The sequence below is a fragment of the Neopsephotus bourkii genome, unplaced genomic scaffold (genome assembly GCF_033783945.1).
Source record: "Neopsephotus bourkii isolate Nb327-2 ecotype Australia unplaced genomic scaffold, CSIRO-AGI_Nbou_v1 NB_962, whole genome shotgun sequence".
Taxonomy (NCBI): domain Eukaryota; kingdom Metazoa; phylum Chordata; class Aves; order Psittaciformes; family Psittacidae; genus Neopsephotus; species Neopsephotus bourkii.
The window spans coordinates 9,830,621-9,850,153 of record NW_026901456.1 but is presented as its reverse complement, the minus strand read 5'-3'; the positions used below and the strand labels follow the sequence as shown (position 1 = coordinate 9,850,153).

Here is a 19,533-nt window from a genome sequence, read left to right as displayed (position 1 = left end):
TCTCAACAAGCCTAAACAAAAGGGCAGCTCTGGAGAAGGTTTGATGAAGGCACAATTCATGCTGCTGCCCCATCATGAGCTATGAAACATATGCACCCCAGCTGTGTATTTATTGTTGCTTTCCCCTCTGAAGGCCACATCAAAGGTGTGTATTGAGTGAAACTCGTTACAAACTGTAAGCTTAAATTTCTGACTGTGATATGGATTTCTAAGATTACAATGGAAATATTTTGGCAGATAAATATGCATGAACCCCAAAATCAATCCAGGGAATAAAATAGCCTAATCAGTAAGATTCAAACTTAGATGTGCTCATATCTTGAGTAATGTACACTGTTCCAGTCTCCACATCTCACAATTGCCTTGCAAGGACAAACTAAAAAGGCTGAGGGGGAAGAGTGTCTGAGATTTGCAAAATTATGAAGGTGGTGCAAAAGGTGAATGGAGAACTTCACTAAACCCCAAAACGCTAGAATTGGCATTTAAACTAGTGAGAGGTTGGTTTAAAACAGATAAAGATACTTCTTTTATCGTATATTTTTTTATGTAGCAGGCAGTGAACTTTTCAACTTGCTACCACAGAAAGTTGTGGAAACAGAGAGTAGCTGTAGGGTAGAACAACTTGGGAGCAAGAGGTCCATAAACAGTCTCAAGAAGGAACAGGCAGGGAATACACCTTCTAACAACCCTCATGCAATAAAAGTGGATGCTGAGAAAGTAGAAGGGGAAAGGACTGTAAAGAGTGGCCAAGCTTGCATAGACTGCATAGCTATCATCTCCTAAATCCATTGCTATCAGAAAGCACTGGACTGTGATCTTTGCATGAAGAAACTAGGTATAAATAATTCTGAAAATATATAAAAAAGGTACAGTCTTCAAAGATAATAGAAAATAACAAGAGCCTGCTTCACCTCATTTGCATGCTTCTCCATGTAGTTCAATGTGTACTCATCGGCATCCACCAAAAGAAAGTTGTGACCATGGAAACAAACTCTGGCTCCAACAAACAGATCCTGAGCCTTGAAGTATTCAGATGGCTCGCTCTTAAAAAGCTCCTGCCCAGGCTTCTTAATGCGACCTCTTTCCAAGAACTTCCCACCAAGTATCCCTATGGAAATAGGATTGTTAATGATTAATTGTGGCTCCACTTTGAAAAAAAAAAAAGAAGAAAAACCCAAAACACACAAAAGAAAAGCCAAAAACCTCTCCAAACCAGTTTATTTGTATTTAAATATTAATTTTCACTCTTGAGTTTCTTGTCTTGTAATATACTCTCCTCCTCCCTCTCAGTGCAAAAAGAACTGTCCCTCTCATTGTCCACAGCAACAGTTACATTGCGCATATTCTGTGGCATATATCACTTGAATGCCTACCAAACACCTTTCCCTTTTTCCTTTTCTTTAAAATGGGACAGAAATGTGCCTCTTCAAATCATTCCCCTAACCCTGTTGCCAGCTTCGGGACTGCCCCTTGAGAAATGTAAGAAGCAAAATGTACGATGCAGGCAATTATCCTTGAAGAGTTAAAGAAAGAGAAAATTTCACAAATTAGGAAAACACAGTCCTACAAAGATCACAGATTCTGCTGCAGGGTAATTCTAGCTTGTTTTTAAGGGCTTTTGAATGTAAAATAGTGATAGGAGTGATATGACACTATCTTCCTCAAAGTGTTCTGCCCATGCAATTTAACTGTGATTTGTTATTTCCCTTGTGAGTTGGGCATGTTACATTATTTCTTTTCATATTATAATGATTTTATTCATGCCACTGGAAACTGCATGTGGTACTCAAGGGCATATAAGATACTAAAAGGAACATTTTACTTTCCAGTAATATGCTCTCATGCACTACAAGATTGCATTGCGTGTACCAAGCTTTCTAGAAAACATTCTGTCACATGTTTAGTTTCACCAGGATATGTGTCCTACCACAACTTTGGAGTGCCTGGGATTTGTTTCCTGTTTATATTTGAGGTTCCAAGCCAAAAGCCAAAAGCATACTTCAGTAATGTTTAATGACGTCTTACATATTAGGTAGTGATGTAAGTCCAATGAAAGGCTGATGAACAATGTATTAAAATGCCTTTTATAGTCAAAATTAGAAATGAGTGTGAAACCCAAACTACTTATGAAACCAGATATTGGAGCAGGTCTGTCTTAATTGCTTTATTAGCAATATAAAAGCAAAAGACAAAAAATACACTATGGCAATGGTCAGATCTAGCTTGACTCAAAAAACATTTCAAATAACTAATGTAACTCGAGTCTTAACACATTCCTTTTCACCTAGCTATTAAAATAAATATAAAAATTTGGGTTATATAATCCTGGCAACTCTCTGTAATATTTAAATAGAACTGGTCTCTGTAACATTGGAATCTCATTTTTGTCTCTATTTCCCTGCAATTGTGCACTTAGATTGGAAACTTGTAATACCTCTGTTCCATAATTGTTTTTTAAATGTTATGGGTTATTTCATTTCAAGTGGTCTAAAGAAAAACAACCAAAAATATCTCATTGGGTTAGTGATTTTACACTGAAATCTGATGAGAAATTTTGATGGAAATCTACAAAAGCCAGGCTCAAAGCACAAAATAAACACCACAACCAAAGACCCTCTTCCATTAAGATCAGATCAGACTTTGCAGGTGTTTGTACAGCTGTTGGCTTGGTCTTACACTGAGTAAAAAAGTGGTTGTGCTCTACTGCATGGGGAGCCAAAGTTCTCATGCTTTGACCCCTTTCTCAAAAAGTGTTTCAAGATGTCCAGGACTGTATATTTTAAATGCAGTTTTCCAGTGTTATTAACAGTGTGAAGTACTTCTCTACAACCTTCAGAAAGTTGGACTGACAAAAGTAAGAGCAACTTATTGCTTCCATTCTAGGACTGAGATTTGAAACATTTTCACTTGTCAATTTGCATCAATTCATGCAAATAAAAAGGCAAAAAAATAGCCCTTTGAACCTGTGCACAAAAGGGATGGCTGTTTTGGGAGTCGTTTACTGTTTTAACACATCCCTTCTCTAAGACGTGCTCAAGCTTACTCTTCTCCCACCCCATCTACTTCAACGTTTTTCTTTCTCACATAAAAATGTTCTTGACTTCCATTTTGCATGTCTTGGTCCTTTTTCCTTGCTGCCTTTATCTGAACTCTGAAAAACCTTCTCATGCTTAACCTGAAAGAAACCCATTCACTTTTCCTTCAAGCATGACTAAAATGAGGGGGAGAGAAAGAAGAGAGAGAAGAGAGAGGAGAGAGAGGAGAGAGAAAAGAGAGGAGAAGAGAAAAGAGAGGAGAAGAAAGAAGAAGGAAGGTGGGAACAAAGAAACTTCTGCAGTTCCAGGCCTCTTTCCAAATGCTGCTTTACCTCTTCCTCCTTCCCTCTCCACCCCGCCTCCCCAACCCTACTTCTATCCTGCCTCTTCAAGGCTGTTCTCACTAAACTCTCCAATGGACAGTTCTTAGACACATCCTTCCACTTCAACTTCCTACCACCTCTGAAAGGCAGCTACTCCATCCACTTTAACATCCCAGGGAAGTTAAAAACCCATTTACAGGATGCTTTCCTTTCATATGCATCTTAAAGCATTTGTTATTGTTGGCGTGTAAACTTGCCTATTTATTTTAGTTACACATTGGTTCCACATTTTGTTTGACTAGCAATGTTCAACAGGCTCCCAGCTGCAATCCCAGCATATATTCTTCATCCCAAAATAAAAGGAGGCCAGGAATCAACCTCTGGCCTGACACCCATATGCTCAGGCTCGTTTCATCCTGACCAACTGATCACATCTGCACTGCACAGTGTATGGCTCTGACTGCTTTGGGTGCTATGTGGTAAATTTGGGGTCATAAGACACAGTTATAATTTTTGTGTTTGGACTGTTTGAAGGTACATGAGGGCTGTGCTGCGGTCAAACAAAGTGGCATTTTACTGCATAAAACTCAGGATGTGTATTGCAGCCCTTGGGTGTGGCAGAAGGACCTGAATTTTTGAGTGTGTAAAACCTCCTTGGACTGTGTTCATGACTGATAAGGGGGCAGCAAGCCAAACCTGGGGCAGCCTTGTCCTCACTGCCTTGCAGGAGAGTTTTCTGGAGTTAAGCATCCTCCAGGAGGGGTCCCAGGCTCTCTGGAGCCTTGTCTAGTTGCAGTGATGCAAAGGTGTGACCAGGAGTGACCAAATGGGCAATACTTATGATTATATATGGCATAATTTAACAGTGCAGCTGTACCTTTAGACCTTCATGTCTCTGGATATAAAGAATGCCAATCAAATATTTCATTCATGAGTGGAGAACTGAGCTGCTTTTGAGGCTCACAGCAGCATTAGATAATAAAAACATATATACATATATACATATACATATATATAAAGGTGTATGTGTATTTAACTGTAAAAAAAATTGCATAAGTTACAGGCCACTGGATGGTAGGAAACTAGTGAAATAACAATGACAGAACACTGCTGCTATAAACAATGCTAAATCTTGATGTTGCAGTGGAGAGCAGGGCTTACTGGGAATGCTCATTGAAGACTAAGTATGTATTCTACACATTTTCAAAACATATCTCAGAGAATTGCTTGTATCCTAGTTGGGGGTGAGGTCCCTATTTATACATTCTTAATATAGTTGGATACAAACAAAGATGCCATTAGAAGTTCTTTGCACTGAAAAGGCTCAGGCTTTCCCAAAAAACGTACTCATGTGCAGGTGGTAGTCAAAAGGACTTAGCAGCACAGAAAAAGTTCCCTAGGAATACAGAAGCGTCTAGATATTCACCACACCTTCATTTTATATGGATGTGATGTGCATCATAGGTCTGAGAAAGATTAACTTCAGAAATCATTTTCAGTAAATGCTTAAGTGTAGGGTGTCAAGAATACTTAGTCCTTAAGCTGAATAACTGGACACTAGAAAGTCACCTGCAAGCAGCAAAGACTGAAGCAAAGGGAAGTGAACAGTCCTCCCTAGTCTTTCCTCTAAACAGTGAGCTGGGAGTGCCAAATAGGTAAGTTCTGAGCACAGTGAGCTGGTCACCACCGCAGGGTGTACCTCAAATAACATACTAAGGTGCTCTGTGCCAAGAAGCTGATATAAGGCAACTTTGGCCGTATAAAAAGAGCTAGCCACAAAGTTCCACAAGAGCTTAATACGGTAACTAAGGAAACCTTCTATTACTCATTTTTCCTTATCTTTGAGAGAATGTGATTTCCTGATTTCTTTTTCTCTCTGTGGTTTTATCAGCAACTTTTAAGAGTCAGTCCTTCAACTGTATGTTGAGAGGTGCCAGAGTACTTCTGGATGTTAACTGCTCTGACATTGCTCCTGCAGATGTTTTGTGGACTTCACAGAAATACCCTAATGTTTCCAACAGGGTCATGTTTAGCCAAGGCTTCCTAATCTCTGTGAGTGACAGAACGACTTTCTGACATCCCTCCCAGTGCTGTGTCCTTCCATCCATGCATAAGACACTCCAAGGAAATAAAAAGATGCTTGAAAAATCACAAAACCTTTCGTATCCTCAGTTGGAGGCAGCCTACAATAGATAACAGTGGTCTAAAGAATTTAACCATTACAACATTGGGTGATCATGCTCCAGCATGATCCATGATCATGCTCCAGCATAGAATAAATGTGATCAAGCAATTGACAAGTAACAAAGCATTTGTCACTTCAACATTGATAGTCTGGATCTTGAAATTCAATTTTGTATACACACACATGTACAGACACTAGCACAGGGCAGTCTTTATTCTTTATTGCTCAACATTACATCATTAATGTACGTTAAAAAATATAACAGCTGTTTTGCTTTCATGAGCTGCTTCTATACAATGTATGCTCTATTGATTTCATAACACCTTAACAAAAAAAGGATTTACTCTTTCATTCTTGATGTCTCACATTTCCTGTCCCTATTTATCATCTGTTATAATGCAATTCCTGTAAGCTATCTGCAACAAAAGCAAATGTTTAAAGGCCAAATTTGCAAATTAAAATGTAATAGAAGTTCAAATGCATTAAACTTCCAGTTCCCAAAGGATACTCTGAAGTACTGTCATACAATAAAGAGTGTTATTCTGAATGCTGAAGATTATAAATTACTATGACATTCAGCTATGCAAACTAGTGCAGCAGAGCTGCTGATGTAATTCCCATTGTACTTAGAAATCCATATTCCTGCTTCTGCTAGTGCTGTCTGGCTACAACGTTTATTGCAAGTGCTTATCAAATGAGCATGGCAACTTGGGAGTGATTGCAAGACATTCGTACATCTCACCTGAGTTTCGCTGTACAAGTTCAAAAACTGAAATGGTGTCATCACTCAGGAAGTAGGAAATTATTAATTTCCTATCCTTGTCAATAGGACTATCTGTGATGAGTTTTGCAAGAAAGCGCAGTATGTTACTTTCCATGCCAATTCTAAAAAGCAAAAGAGGAAAGAAATAAAATCAGAGTATGAGAAAAGTTTTCATCACTAAGAGATGCATCCTCCTGAGTTTTGTGGCATACATTAATTGTGTTATTTCTGGACCAAGCAGTGAAATGGCAGAAGTTTCCCTACTTTATCAAAAAACATTTTCAGCTTAAAGAACCAGCTAAAATCAGTCACAAAGAAAGGAATAATTTTCAGGGGAAAATTACTTCTCTGTTGCAAGTCTGGAATGCATTTGTATTCAAATGAGTTGCAAATCAAGCTCAAAGGTTCTTTCTAGAAAAGTTATAAAGGAATAACATCTTTAGTTATGTATACTTTCAAATCAAATTCCAAATTGAAATACATACTGATTATTTCCACAAAATTAGGCCCACTATATGATCTTACTAGTTGGATATTTGTTATGTGATTAAGTTTTAAATGATTTGCAGTACCACTATATGCACTATCAATACATTCCCAAGCCTGTTTCTAATAGCATTCTTCTTTTATGGAGGTTCTATGGGTGAATCTCTAGCATGTAACTTTGCTTTCAACTTAGGCTTCAACACCACACCCCTACCAAATAATTTCATAATTGAAAGTAAAGGATTAATGCTTTAATATTACTACAGCAAACTGCATTAAATTTATCAGACAAAAAAAGTAAATTCCAGAAAGTCAAACAGAAAAACAAATCAGCGTTGGAATGATTCCTGCCTAACTCCTCAATGCAGACTTCCATGAAATTCCCACTGAAAACAGCAGAAGGGAATCATAGAATCAACTACATTGGAAAATTCCTTTAAGATCATCAAGTCCAACCTTAAAAATATAAAGGGGAAAGCACGAATGCAGTCCCCACTACCACAAATTATGCAGCCAAGTTTCCCACATTTGCAGAAATCACAGGGGTCAGCACATCCAGAGTGCAGGGGATGAGGCTCACCCTGCAAAAACAACCTGCCTGATCATGGTATCTCGCCTGCCAGATAAGGATATATGAGATGGAAAGGCCAGAATAGTTGCTTTCTCAAAAGGGAAATTTTCCTGAGTTCGGAGAAAATTGGAGTACCATGTTACTAAACCAGTCCTCATGCTCCTGTCCCTTAAAGTCTGATGAGCTGCATATTTTGCTAAAAAAAAAAATTTAATAAAAAATAATAAAAAAAAATCTCACTTAACATTTATATCCTTCACAAAAAGACATAATTTAAAAAGTTAGCATTATTTTTCATTGAAATACCTGTCTTTCTCCAGGAATTTCTTGAAATCTTTTGCTGGAGGCTTGAGAATTAGACCCATACAGGAGCACAGAGAATCCTCTTCAGAACCAAATCCAGTATAAGGAGGAAAAGTTTTTTCTGGTTTTGGAGGTGGTGGAGCCTTATATGGAACTGGGGTGAAATCCTCTGCAACAAAGATAGTAAAGACTTACTAATTACTGTTCTGATGAAGCCATTCTACTAAGGATTTAAACTTTCAATATAACTTATTTGCCTATTTCTGTAACAGAGCACTGATCAAAGTCAAACCAGGATCCCTCTTACTGTTACAGGGTAGAAAAAGACTCCATAGAAGCCAGAAGCAAAATTACTGTTTCTTCAAAAGTTTCAGGACTTCATCTATAATCTTAAAAATGTTCAACAAATATTATCAAGGCAAAAGGAAAGCCAAACCATTTTAAAAAGGGATCAATAACAAATTAACAATACTGAATCAATTTTTCCATTTTATCCTTTGAGACAACATGATTAAGTAAATACTTGGTTTATGAGTTTCCTGCCCTCTCCTTTTTGCCGGATGAAAATAAATGCCTCAATAAATGAAATTTTGTTCGTTATTTAAATCATATATAAGAATAATTTTGTACACTGAAGCCAAAAGCTTCAGTCCACATGTCACTTTATCCACAGTTTCAGAAGCTTGCTTTTTCCTCATTTTTTTCAGTCTCACATCTTTGTGCACAGCGATCAATAGTCCCAGATGTCCTAGATACACATCAGGAGCTCTCTTGACTCAGCAGAGACATACATGTCTGGTCAGGGACCTTCACTCACTCCCCATATGGTTTTCTCCCAGAAGCCCTGCTACCCTATTGTCTCTCCTTACTCCTCTCTTCGTGAAAACCTTACGGTCCCATTTGGCCCCTTGTTACCTCCCTGCACTGCTCTTTTACCACCACACAGCTTCAAGCTGCCAGTGGGGTTCACATAAAACTTCAACAGAGTAATACAGTCTGCTGGTTAAATAAGGTTAATGGAAAAGGTGAGAGGAAAAAAGTAACTTGTATATGGCAGAAAGTAAATAGGCAGACCTGAGTCAAATGGAAACATAAATCATAGGAACACAGGATAATTCACGCTGACCAGGACCCTGGGAGGTCTCTTGCCCTGACCCTCCTGAACTTGCACTGGATGGTCCATGTATTGCTTGTCCTGGCAGACCCAAAAGAGGCACAGTACCTTGATGAGGTCTAACAAGCACTCAGAGGAGGGCAATAATCACTGCCTTGATTTTGGGGCAGCCTAGGCTATGGCTGGCCCTCTTTCCTATGGTCCTAAGCCCAGCTTGCTGCCCCCCACAACCTGCAACAATATGGGTGCAATTAGTAGGTCAGAGCCAACCAGTGATGCATGGAGCAACATCACCTCCACACTCAGGTGGGTTGGAGATGCTGCCCTGAAGAAGAGAAAGCTGTCTGGGCTAGCAAGTGAAAGACAAGCACCATGAGGCAAACTGAAAGAAAAGTGATCACAAACCACAGCCCAGGAGGCAAAGAGTGATATAAGTGACTGGTGTATAAAAGTGGGTCCCGTGAAATAAAGGGATTTTCTTTAAAACTTAACTTTTCTATCCAGAACTGAAGAGAGTTGAATAGCCTAAACTTGTAGCATAGGTTTCAGAGGAAATAGAGGACAATTTCAAAACTGCTGTCACATGGAATGTTTTCTAAACTGGTATGTGAATGAAATTTTTAACCATGGCTGTATCAGACGATCAAAGTCACATACTCTCTTAAAATCTTGACTAATAGCAGTGTGTTGTTGAAAAATAAGTTGAAAAGTGGTATGTAAGTTGAAAAATATTGAAAGCATTCAGATGCCAGAGCTTTTCACCTACTCGAAAACTCCTTTGGTGTTTACCTCTTAGACAAATGGTCTGACTCGAAGAGCTAATGCCTTCACCTGGATCAGTCAAAAAGGGGGTTGGCAACACCATGCCAACATTTTTCTCCTTGTAAATCACATATGCCCTTTCTGTGATCCAGAAGCAGATGATATAACGTCCATTCCTAAGTTTTCAAAGCAACCTTCACCACGAAAGAGTGTGCACATGCAATACACTACTTCCTAAACACGGTTTGTGAGAAAACCACCTCTCGAGGCATTTTCCGTGTGCCCTATTATGCAAATGACAGAGGCGACTCTTGTCACGACAAACACGGAGGCCTCAAAGGGACTGTGCCGGGTCGCTGCGTGCCGCTAACACGAGTGTCCCACTGCTGCGCGAGGCGGCTACCGCGCTACCACAGCGACACCCAGTGGTCGTGCACCAGGATGGTCCGGCTCAGCTACCCCACGGCGCTCCGGTTCGGAGCCCGGGTTCGCCTCATCAGCATCTTGATGCTTTTCATAAACCTTGAGGTTAAATTTTTAATTACACAATACGTTGTCGGAGGAGGAGGACTTGGGGATGTTGACCGACGAGAAGCTCAATGTGATCTGGACTGCATCAAAACCAGGGTGACCAACAGATCGAAGGACATGATTCTGCTCTTCTACTCTTGCTGAGAGCTCTCTACTCTGAGACCCCACCTGGAGTACTGCGCTCCTCTCTGAGCCCCCAACACAAGAGGGACGTGGACCTTATCAAGTGAGTCCAGAGGAGGCCATGAAGATGATCAGAGGGCTGGAGCACCTGTCCTATAAAGACAGGCTGAGAGAGCTGGGCTTGTTCAGCCTGGAGAAGAGAAGGCTCTAGGAAGACCTTAGAGCAGCCTTTGAAGTACCTGAAGGGGGCCTGCAAGAAATCTGGAGAAGGACCTTTTACACGAGCAGGCAGGGATAGGACAAGAGGTAATCTTAAGTTAGATATAAGGAGGTTCTCTATTGTGAGGGTGGTGAAGCACTGCAACAGGCTTCCCAGAGATGCTGTGGCTGCCCCATCCCAGGGCTTTGAGCAACCTGGTCTAGTTGAAAGTGTCCCCGCCCATGACAGGGCATTTAAGGTCCAGCTTTCTGGACCTTAAATTTGGAAGGTGATCTTTAAGGTCCCTTCCAACCCAAGCCATTCTACGGTTCTGTGATTAACCTCCACTAATATGTTCTCCCTCACAGTCCAGAGGTTTGGAACAGCACTTTTTAGCAGAAATAAACCTTTTCTCTTTGTGCAGTTGCAAACAATTCACGTCCTGCCAAAAGAGTTTGGGAAGCTGGAAAATTCAGTCGAGCTGATAAAAGACAAGCTAATGAGTTTACATGCAGGTCACAGCGTATCCACATTAACATTCATTAAGAAACACTAAAGCAATTCCCTTTGTATGCACTTCAGCACATGTGGATGAAAATTAGATTTACAAGCTAAAAGGAAACTACATATTAAAAGGAATATTGTGTTAGCACCTGACAGAATGTTGAATCCCTCACAACCCCAGCTTGGGGTAAACAAGTCCAAAGAAAAGTTCAGCACTTGGTTCCCATCCCATCCAAGGTAAAATGACCTTGCTTCATTCAGATTCACTGAAGAGAACAACACAAAACATGTATGTGCTACCTACAGCTTCCAGGATTTAAGAGGATTATGTATTCATACTTTCTCCTGTGAATGAAGAAATTCAGGAAGAAATTGCCATGAAGAAATATAGTTTATGAAACTAGTTAAAAACTCATTTCTGCAATTTCTGAATGGCCAACAAGATGTGGTAGCATATATATGTCTGTATATAGAGAGAGCTATATATATACTATATAGAGATATATATAGTATATACAGCCATACCTCAGCTCAAAATGTGTTTCATCTTTGCTCTGCTACACACCAGTAGGGTGGAATCAGAAAGACAACTTATACTTACACATAAAATACACTCCTGTCAAGGGTATCACTGTTTCTTAAGAAAATTACCTCTGTCCAGTCTGGAAAGGGAATCAGTGCTCTCTTCTTCCAAGCTATCACATTTTCAGTGAGAATGTACAGTGGATAGAGGTTAAATTGAAAGTCTGGGACTACAAGTTTCTACTTCTGGAAAGAATAGCCCAGGTAATTTCCCCATGGACAGTTTCACCCCGTTACTGCACTGGCTGATGCCCAGCAGGTGATGGGCTGGCATCAGGGGTTTATTTCACTTAGTACATCAAATGATTACCACATACTAGCAACTTTTTCTCATGAGTGAAACTTGAACAAGCAATGGGAACAGCAAGAAACAAAACAGCTCCAACCACATCTTTAGCATATAAACAATCTGAAGATAACATAGCCAGGCTGGATGAGGCTTTGAGCAACCTGGTCCAGTGGAAGTTGTCCCTGCTCACAGCAGTGGGTTGGAACTAGTTAATCTTTAAGGTCCCTTCCAACCCAAACCATTCTATGATTCTGCGATAGCCTCCTCAGGAAGAAAAAATAAATTCCTCAAGAAGAAATTTTCTTCCACATAGACAGCATTAAACCAGTTTAAATGAGCTTGGCTGCTTTCAGTTTCAGTATACACTGTAAGATTTTGGTACACACTGTATAAGATTACCTTCTGCCCTCAATGAAGGAACCGTAGAAAACTCTCAAATGTTAAATGAAACCATGTTTCAAGGAAGAGTCAAGTGCTACATAGTTTGGATTGAAGTGATAACCATACTGAATATCAGTAAACAGCAGACAGGAAAGAAATTCTGCCTTCAGAGGAAAAGGACCAATACCTTTGAGCATTATAGCCAAGAATAAGAGAAGAAAATCCCGCTAGCCTTAGGCAGTATGAGAGGTGGTGATACCCCTGGAGGGATGACATTGTTAACATGATGTTCTCTATACATAAGAGAACATGTATAACAAACAGCTGTGACGTGTTGTGAATTGTGTTTCACAGATTAGGTAAAAAGTAAAAGAAGATGGCAATACCACCATCTTCATAACCTATGCATTCAAGATTAAAGAAAATCCAGTGCTCACAGAAGAGTGTTACTTCAGGATTATTCCAGTTACCTGAGGAAAAAAGGCATCTGCAAATGCACAAGTACACTTAGGAGCTGCTGCTCAGTCTCCTACACATGGACCAGAGAGGTTAGACGCCAGAGAGGCTCTGATCTCTGACAAGCCTAGTGAAAATTGGCAGCAGGCTTTAATGCCCCTACTGAGGGAAAAGCAAGAAGTCAGCTGTTATCCAGCAGCACCTGCCTGGCCAAAAGCACACATGTACTGGCCAGCCGATCACCCCACACACTGCTCTGCCCAGGCAGCAGGTCAGGGAGGGAGCCTGAGAAATGAGGGGGTGGGAGGGCGAGGAGAGCTGAGACAGGAGAGGGACCGCAGGGCGCTGCGAAAAGGCGTAACAGACAGGCCTGGGAAGTGCTGGGACATTGAATGAAAAGCAGAAGAAACCAGATTTTACTTGTTTTGTTCCTTCAGGAACAATCCGTCATTTAAGAAAGAGCACTTTATACTCAATTTCGTGCTAAGATACTGTATTCAGCAAGAAGAACAAGTATCAGCTTCCTCCACTGCACATCAGTCTCTTTCAGCTGGGTGACCACAACACCTACATGGCTATAGAATACTTTTCTCCCCCTCTAAGGCTGCACTAGCAAGTCTGGACAGATAAGATCACACATTAAGACATTTTCTCTTGCATTCATAGCACTGTTATATGACAGTAATGTCATTAGCTTCCTACTGAAGGGCATTAGCTATTGTTTACCCATGGAAAAACACTCCTTTGCTTTTTACAAACAGTATAAAGAGTAAAACAGGCATCAACATCGGAAATATATCAGGTACCATAATCATGCACTTCAAGGGAAATCTAAACTGCCCTTAATTCTCCTAAAGGGCAAATTCTGTCAGCAAGCAACTTATGCTGAAACTGCAGAGTCAAAAATAAATGTCAGCCTCTTTAATGGTTTTGGCAGAAGAGCATAAACTGAAGGGGAGTAATGTGAAAACACAATAACAAACAGCTGGATTGATGCCATGAGGTGCTAAGCATTGTGCCTTGATGTAAGAACTAATTTATCCACTTGCATACTCCTACTCAAGTAAATGGTCTCCCTGGACTCAAACTGCTTAACTGGATGGGAGTAGAATGCTGGGCACTTTGTGGCACTGAGCCCACTGACAGCACATTGTATGTCCACCAGACACAAGAAAAACCTGTAACTCGCTAAGAATAAAAGGTGAACCCTCACCCCTTCTCTATCAAAACCTGCTTCGAAGCCAAAAGCTACCCTGATTCTACTCCTAGTTCCTTCTAGTCAAAAAGTCATACATCCATTTTTTTTTTAATTTTGATGGGGAAAGCAGGAAAGAGTCTCACAGAAAATCCCAAGAATGTCTTAGCTCTAAGAAAGTGTGCATTTTCTGTGAACAACACAGGCTGGATTAAAATGGATTTTTTTTTTTTTTTTCATGTTAGCCAGACTCTCTGGCATAATGTATCCTTTAAAGATATGTGTAAAGCACTTCCCAGTTTCCCAAAGATCTCAGATAGAGCACATCTTTGTGTGCTTCCTGTTAAGGAGGCAGAGAAACTGGAGAGAGCACTGGGGGGGGGGGTAGTGGGGGTGGGGAGGAGAGGAGGAAGATAAAAAACTATCATGGATTTTAAAGAATGGACTATGGAGAAAGACTGAAATGTTTCCTCTAGCAGCAAATGGCCCAGAAGGAGGTTAGAATGGTAAGATAGTGTATTGGAATAGTGTTCTAATATGTACAAGGTTGTTATAAAAAGATGATACTGAACAGTTGTTCTCCATGTCCAATAAAGGTAAGACAATAAAGTTACTCTCTCAGTTTACACAAACTAGCTTCAGAGTAGCTATTAAACAGCATTTCTAACAATAAAGTTAGGACCAGATACCTCAGGCAGCAAAGAAATCTCTTGTACTGAAGGATGCTGATAAAAGGCTGTACAAACACTAGTCAGTGACAATCTGTGTACATACACTATCCTGTCTCAAAACACTGGGAATGGACTAGATGACTTTTGAAAGTCCCTTCAAACCCAAACTATACTATGATTCTATGACTACATCACCTACTGTTCCAATTTTCTAGAATTCTGCACATCAGCAACTTCTGACTTCTCCTAACTTGCAAACCACCTAACTTTAACATCCAGACACATAAGCAGTAATTACTGAGCTAGCAGTATAGGAGGAGAGGAGACTTTGTGTTGTTGCATTGCTTGGCTGATACAGAATGGTCAGCTGCATTTCATTTATTGCCTGCTGTGAGAAATCCCCATTCACTGTTCCAGGATATTTTGCTCAGACAGAGGTTATTGCTGCCAAACAGCGGCAGTGGTCTTGGCTGAAGAAATTCTCAGGGAAGAACTCCCCGTTTTGCATCTCTGGAGTTAGACTCACTATTGTAGATAATACTATGGTTACTGAATATGGCTTCCTCACACACCAGCTAGAATAAGAAAAGATTTATTTTGGTACAGACATGCTGAGCTATTTTTAAAAAAGTCCTAATGAGACATGTTTTGCCAATTAAGAAATTTAGCGTTTGAATGGTAGTGCTACATCATTTAATTTCCCCAATGCAGCCACCAAGCTTTGATCCAAACACTACACTGTCTGATCACAAGTCAAGCTGAAAGAAATAGTCTACCCAGGTATTATGTTTCACAGTGTCAGAGACAGGCCATATTAGGATCCCTCCAACCATCTCTGAACGGACACACACTTAGCTATATTTATCGAATGAATAAACTGCCAGAAATTAACTAAGTTGTTTTTGCAGGAAGATGTCCATAATAGAACCATTAGCAAGACTGACTGGTGGGATTCAAAGACAGATAAATGAAAGCACCTATTCTGCTTTTCCATTATGGACAGAGTTGCTAAATGTTTCCAGAATTCAGTGCTGAAATTTCACGATATTTCTCTAATGGTCCAGAATACAGAAAAATGTTTCGTAAAAAACAATAATGTGATAGAGTACTACTGTTGTGTCGGAAAATCTTATTATGTGAGGATTTTGACATCCATATAAAATGAAATATAGCATAATGGGGAATAATTGAACTCATTCTACTTACCCACTCACTACACGCTCTTTACTATGTTCTGACTGCAAACACAGTGATTGGAATGGGATGGTGAAGGAGAGAAGAAGAAATGGCAGTCTATCCATATGACTATTTTGTCATTCTTGTTTTAAAATAGAGGCAGTTAGGAACAGAACATGTACATTATGTGTTAGTTTTCAATAGAGTAATATAGAAGAAAGCCCTTCTGGATCACCTGCAAAATTACTGCTTTGCTGCTAACAGCCTACAGGAGATTGTTATTGCTAAAGGTTTTAATGAACATGTTTTGTCAGTTATAAAATTCGAAGACAGCTCTGTCAAACTCTGAAATATAAAAATGCTCATATGGAAAGGATAATTATCACTACTTACCGATTCCGTACTTTGTCCTGTAATATTCTTTAGTGAATTCATCACAATCACAGAGAATTATCTTCCTTCCCCACACATTAATTACTGCCCCTATTTTCAGGTCACTGTCTTTGTAAAATTCCTGGTGCACAGCTCCTGTCTAATAAAAGAAGAACACTTGTACAGCAGCTCTATAAATCTCAGAATCCCACAACCTTCCTTAAAATCTAGGTCATTTAGTGTGTGTGATTTAAAATACAACCTTTACAGTCCATTTGAAAGTATTTTTCATTTAGCATGGGTCATGGTAAGCTACCTTACTTTTACAAGCGTGGTATTTACATACAGTAAATCTGAGTAGTTTTCATTTGAGCTATTTTCCAGGGGCAACACAGTTTTACAGATAACTCTCTCTGTTGTAGAGAGTAACAACTACAGAAATTACGAAAGCTACTATAAAGACATTCAAGAGCTAGAGGCGTTCAATAACAACTGACCTTACGATTGTCCAGAATATAACGGGCTTTGTTTCCCACTAAATTCCCAAGCACATTGAGAACAGTGCGATCAGTGATTGTACCCGGCTGATACAGCCCCATGGGAGCATGCTGCAAGAAAAGAGACCAACTCTTAAGAAATACAGTTAACAATGAAGAAGGAGAACTCAATTACCTTAAAACTAGCAGGTTTTTTACATAATGATTGTAACTGTAGTATTTTCTTGGGAGACCTTTTAGCAATTTCTAAGTCAAATTTATACCACCAAACCTACTAGCCAGCATATATGTCAAACACCAGTACTGTATGCCAAAAGAAGCACCCAGAATCTCATTGTGTATCCGAGAGTAAAGTCTCCTTTTTCTTGGAAGCAAACAGAAAGCAGAAGTTAGCACACCCAAAGCAGCACATCAGTGTCAACATCTGCTCTAAAAGCTATTATTTTGATTGGTCAATTATAAAAACACATAGAAGAGCTACTCAGGGCTGGTCCTACCCTCTAGCCACTGCACAAATACAGGAGATTCAAGTCAGCATGATTCTATTGGCAAAAATGTTAATATTTTTATTTCTATTAGGAGTTTCAAAATTACAATAATAATTTAGCCCACTAATATCATTCTTAATACACAGACACCTACATATTTTTAGATTACTAACAAACTGCTGATACAGGGTAACCAAAGCAGGTAACTAAACCACCTTCTCTGACACCCCATGCACTTCAATGGTAGAAGAGGTCTGTTTACATAGAGCCACTGCTAAATCAGGAGCTCGGAACAGAGGAAGCACAAAGTGAGAAAAGTGCAGTGTTTTGCTGTTAGGTTTTTACTACAAAATCTCTTGTACATCTATGGCATCATAAATAGATTGTTAATATTAGAAGGGAAGAAGGGAAAAGCTCCCCCAGTAGTTTAACTCCAGCTGTGGGTTTAAATTATTCCACCATCAGGATCTGCTTGGAGTGATACAGAAGTGTGTCCAGCTTGTTAATTTTATAATCAAGTTACAGAGGACACAACCCTCTTGAAGATTTCTCTAAGAGAAGCTTTCTCAAATAAGCACCTGATTAATGCCTGAAAAAGCTTATTAATGAATTCCTATTTAACCAGCTTTGCATAAAGTCCCAAATCTAGGAACTTAATTTTAAGAGATCGGTCTAGATTTACTACACAGAAGTAATGCTACAGAATACTAAAACTGTAGTTTTCCAAAGGTTCCAGATACCAGTCATGGATCAAATCTGAATTCACCTCAGTTCTACATTAGTTTATCTATCAGTATTAGTTAATCTTCTGGACTTCCATCACTGCAGAGCTTTATCAAAACATTTAACTTAATACACTAACATGGGAGAAAGGAAATCATAGGATATCTTTCTGCCTAAATTTTCTCTCCTTTTAATTTAAGCATAAGAAGGTTAAACTTTTTTTTTTCATTGCTTATTGAACTGTCCTATGAATATGTGTGTAAAACCTAATCACGCAATTTTTATTAATACTCTAATGACACTTTCTAAATATCACTACAATCCTAATACAGGATTTTCAAAACAATGCATTTAATGTTTCTCAATCAGCTGAAGAACTTGAAATAAGTTGAAATTTTCATTCCTCACCTTTGGAAGCTTGTCTCTTCTGAGGAAAAGTGGAACTGCATCCCGGCCTGAGTTTACTGGTACAATTTCTTTAATATCAATAGTATCATCAGACAAATAATAGTGGAGAACAAGTTCTCGTGGGTCATGAAACATGGATTCTGGGTCATCCCACACACAGAAAAAACGTAAAACATGCCCATCATGCTCTAGAAATTGTTTCAAAGTGTCAATGCGCTCATAAGGACGAAATGGCGTCATACTATCCAGAATCTGCAAATAAAGGTGAAATTAAGATAAACAACTTTCTAATTATTTGCTCTTAAAAACAGGATTCCAAACTGCAGGGCATCAGCTAATCTTATGCTTTTAGGATTTTCAAATAATGCCACACAATTACATTTGCACTATTTATGCCATTACCAAAGAACTATTTTTGGGGTTGCTGTGCCCTCAGAAAACAGATGAAAACACTTTTGGATTGTTTTGATCCTTGTTTTTCTTGCAAGAACATCCTTCAGATCAGAGAATTGTTAATTTATTTCGATAAATTATCCATGGTAATCCGATGACTACACCAACCAATAGCCTCACCTCGCCAATTTACTTCCTTGGAAATTATTTTTTATAAATCATCTGGCATAAAGGATTTGTTCTTTATTTCCTGTTTGATGTCTTCTTTCTTTTAGCTTTAAGCCATAATTTATTAATTTTTTATTTATGTCATACAGTCGATGGGTGCCAGGTTCATACGTTCTCCTCTCCATATATACCCAACAGTCTGAAAAGGAACAGGAAATCTCCAACTAAAAATCTATTCCAGCTGATGTGATCTATGACAAAGGTCATCTACAGTCCTGGTTGCTGCAAAACCAGGATGATGATTTGAATCTGAAGACTGCATTTACACACTGTTAGTTACAGCCACATAAAAATGGTGACGTGAACAGGGTGTTTTTCCTAAGTCAAAATCCATCATGTCCAAAATGGGTTAAAGGGGCAAGACAGTCCTAATCTACAAAATTCTGCAAAACTGCTTTGAAAGAAGAATGGTGACAGTGTAAGCTTAACTGCCTGAACAGAAAGAACTGTTGACTATGAGCAGTTTATATCACTGTCTAAATTTATATTTATCCACTGATATATCTTCTGGCCTTAAAAATCTGAGAGAGAAAATGCACTTTATTTCAGAATCTTAAAATAAGTAGAGCAGAACCAAGTTCTGCCTGCCAATGTCCTTGCTGATCTGCAGAACTTGCCATTTCAGGCACCATCATGCTCATAGGTTATAAGTCAGCTATTTACCTTCTCAGCACCATCTTTCCTCCATCCTGACCTTTGAAAAATGCAATGAGCAACCAAATACAGCCACAGAGCCAGACAACATCAACAGCCATGGGGTATCATCTCCAACAGC

At 39.3% G+C, this 19,533-nt stretch overlaps 1 protein-coding gene and 1 non-coding gene across 3 annotated transcripts in view; both read right to left on the bottom strand.

The window, feature by feature from the left end:
- The window catches only part of EFHC2 (EF-hand domain containing 2), a 57,050-nt gene that overhangs the window by 15,421 nt on the left and 22,096 nt on the right, over window positions 1-19,533 (bottom strand). For both annotated transcript variants that reach the window (XM_061359280.1, XM_061359281.1), the window contains exons 5-10: window positions 18,138-18,389; window positions 16,519-16,629; window positions 16,043-16,181; window positions 7,670-7,835; window positions 6,286-6,428; window positions 912-1,108 (exon numbers count right to left, since the gene is read on the bottom strand). In XM_061359280.1, coding sequence (XP_061215264.1) covers window positions 912-1,108; window positions 6,286-6,428; window positions 7,670-7,835; window positions 16,043-16,181; window positions 16,519-16,629; window positions 18,138-18,389 — 1,008 coding nt within the window. The remainder of the gene's footprint in view (window positions 1-911; window positions 1,109-6,285; window positions 6,429-7,669; window positions 7,836-16,042; window positions 16,182-16,518; window positions 16,630-18,137; window positions 18,390-19,533) is intronic.
- Window positions 7,261-7,423, bottom strand: LOC133215366 (U1 spliceosomal RNA). Its single transcript, XR_009726399.1, has one exon. It is a non-coding gene; the product is annotated as a U1 spliceosomal RNA (small nuclear RNA).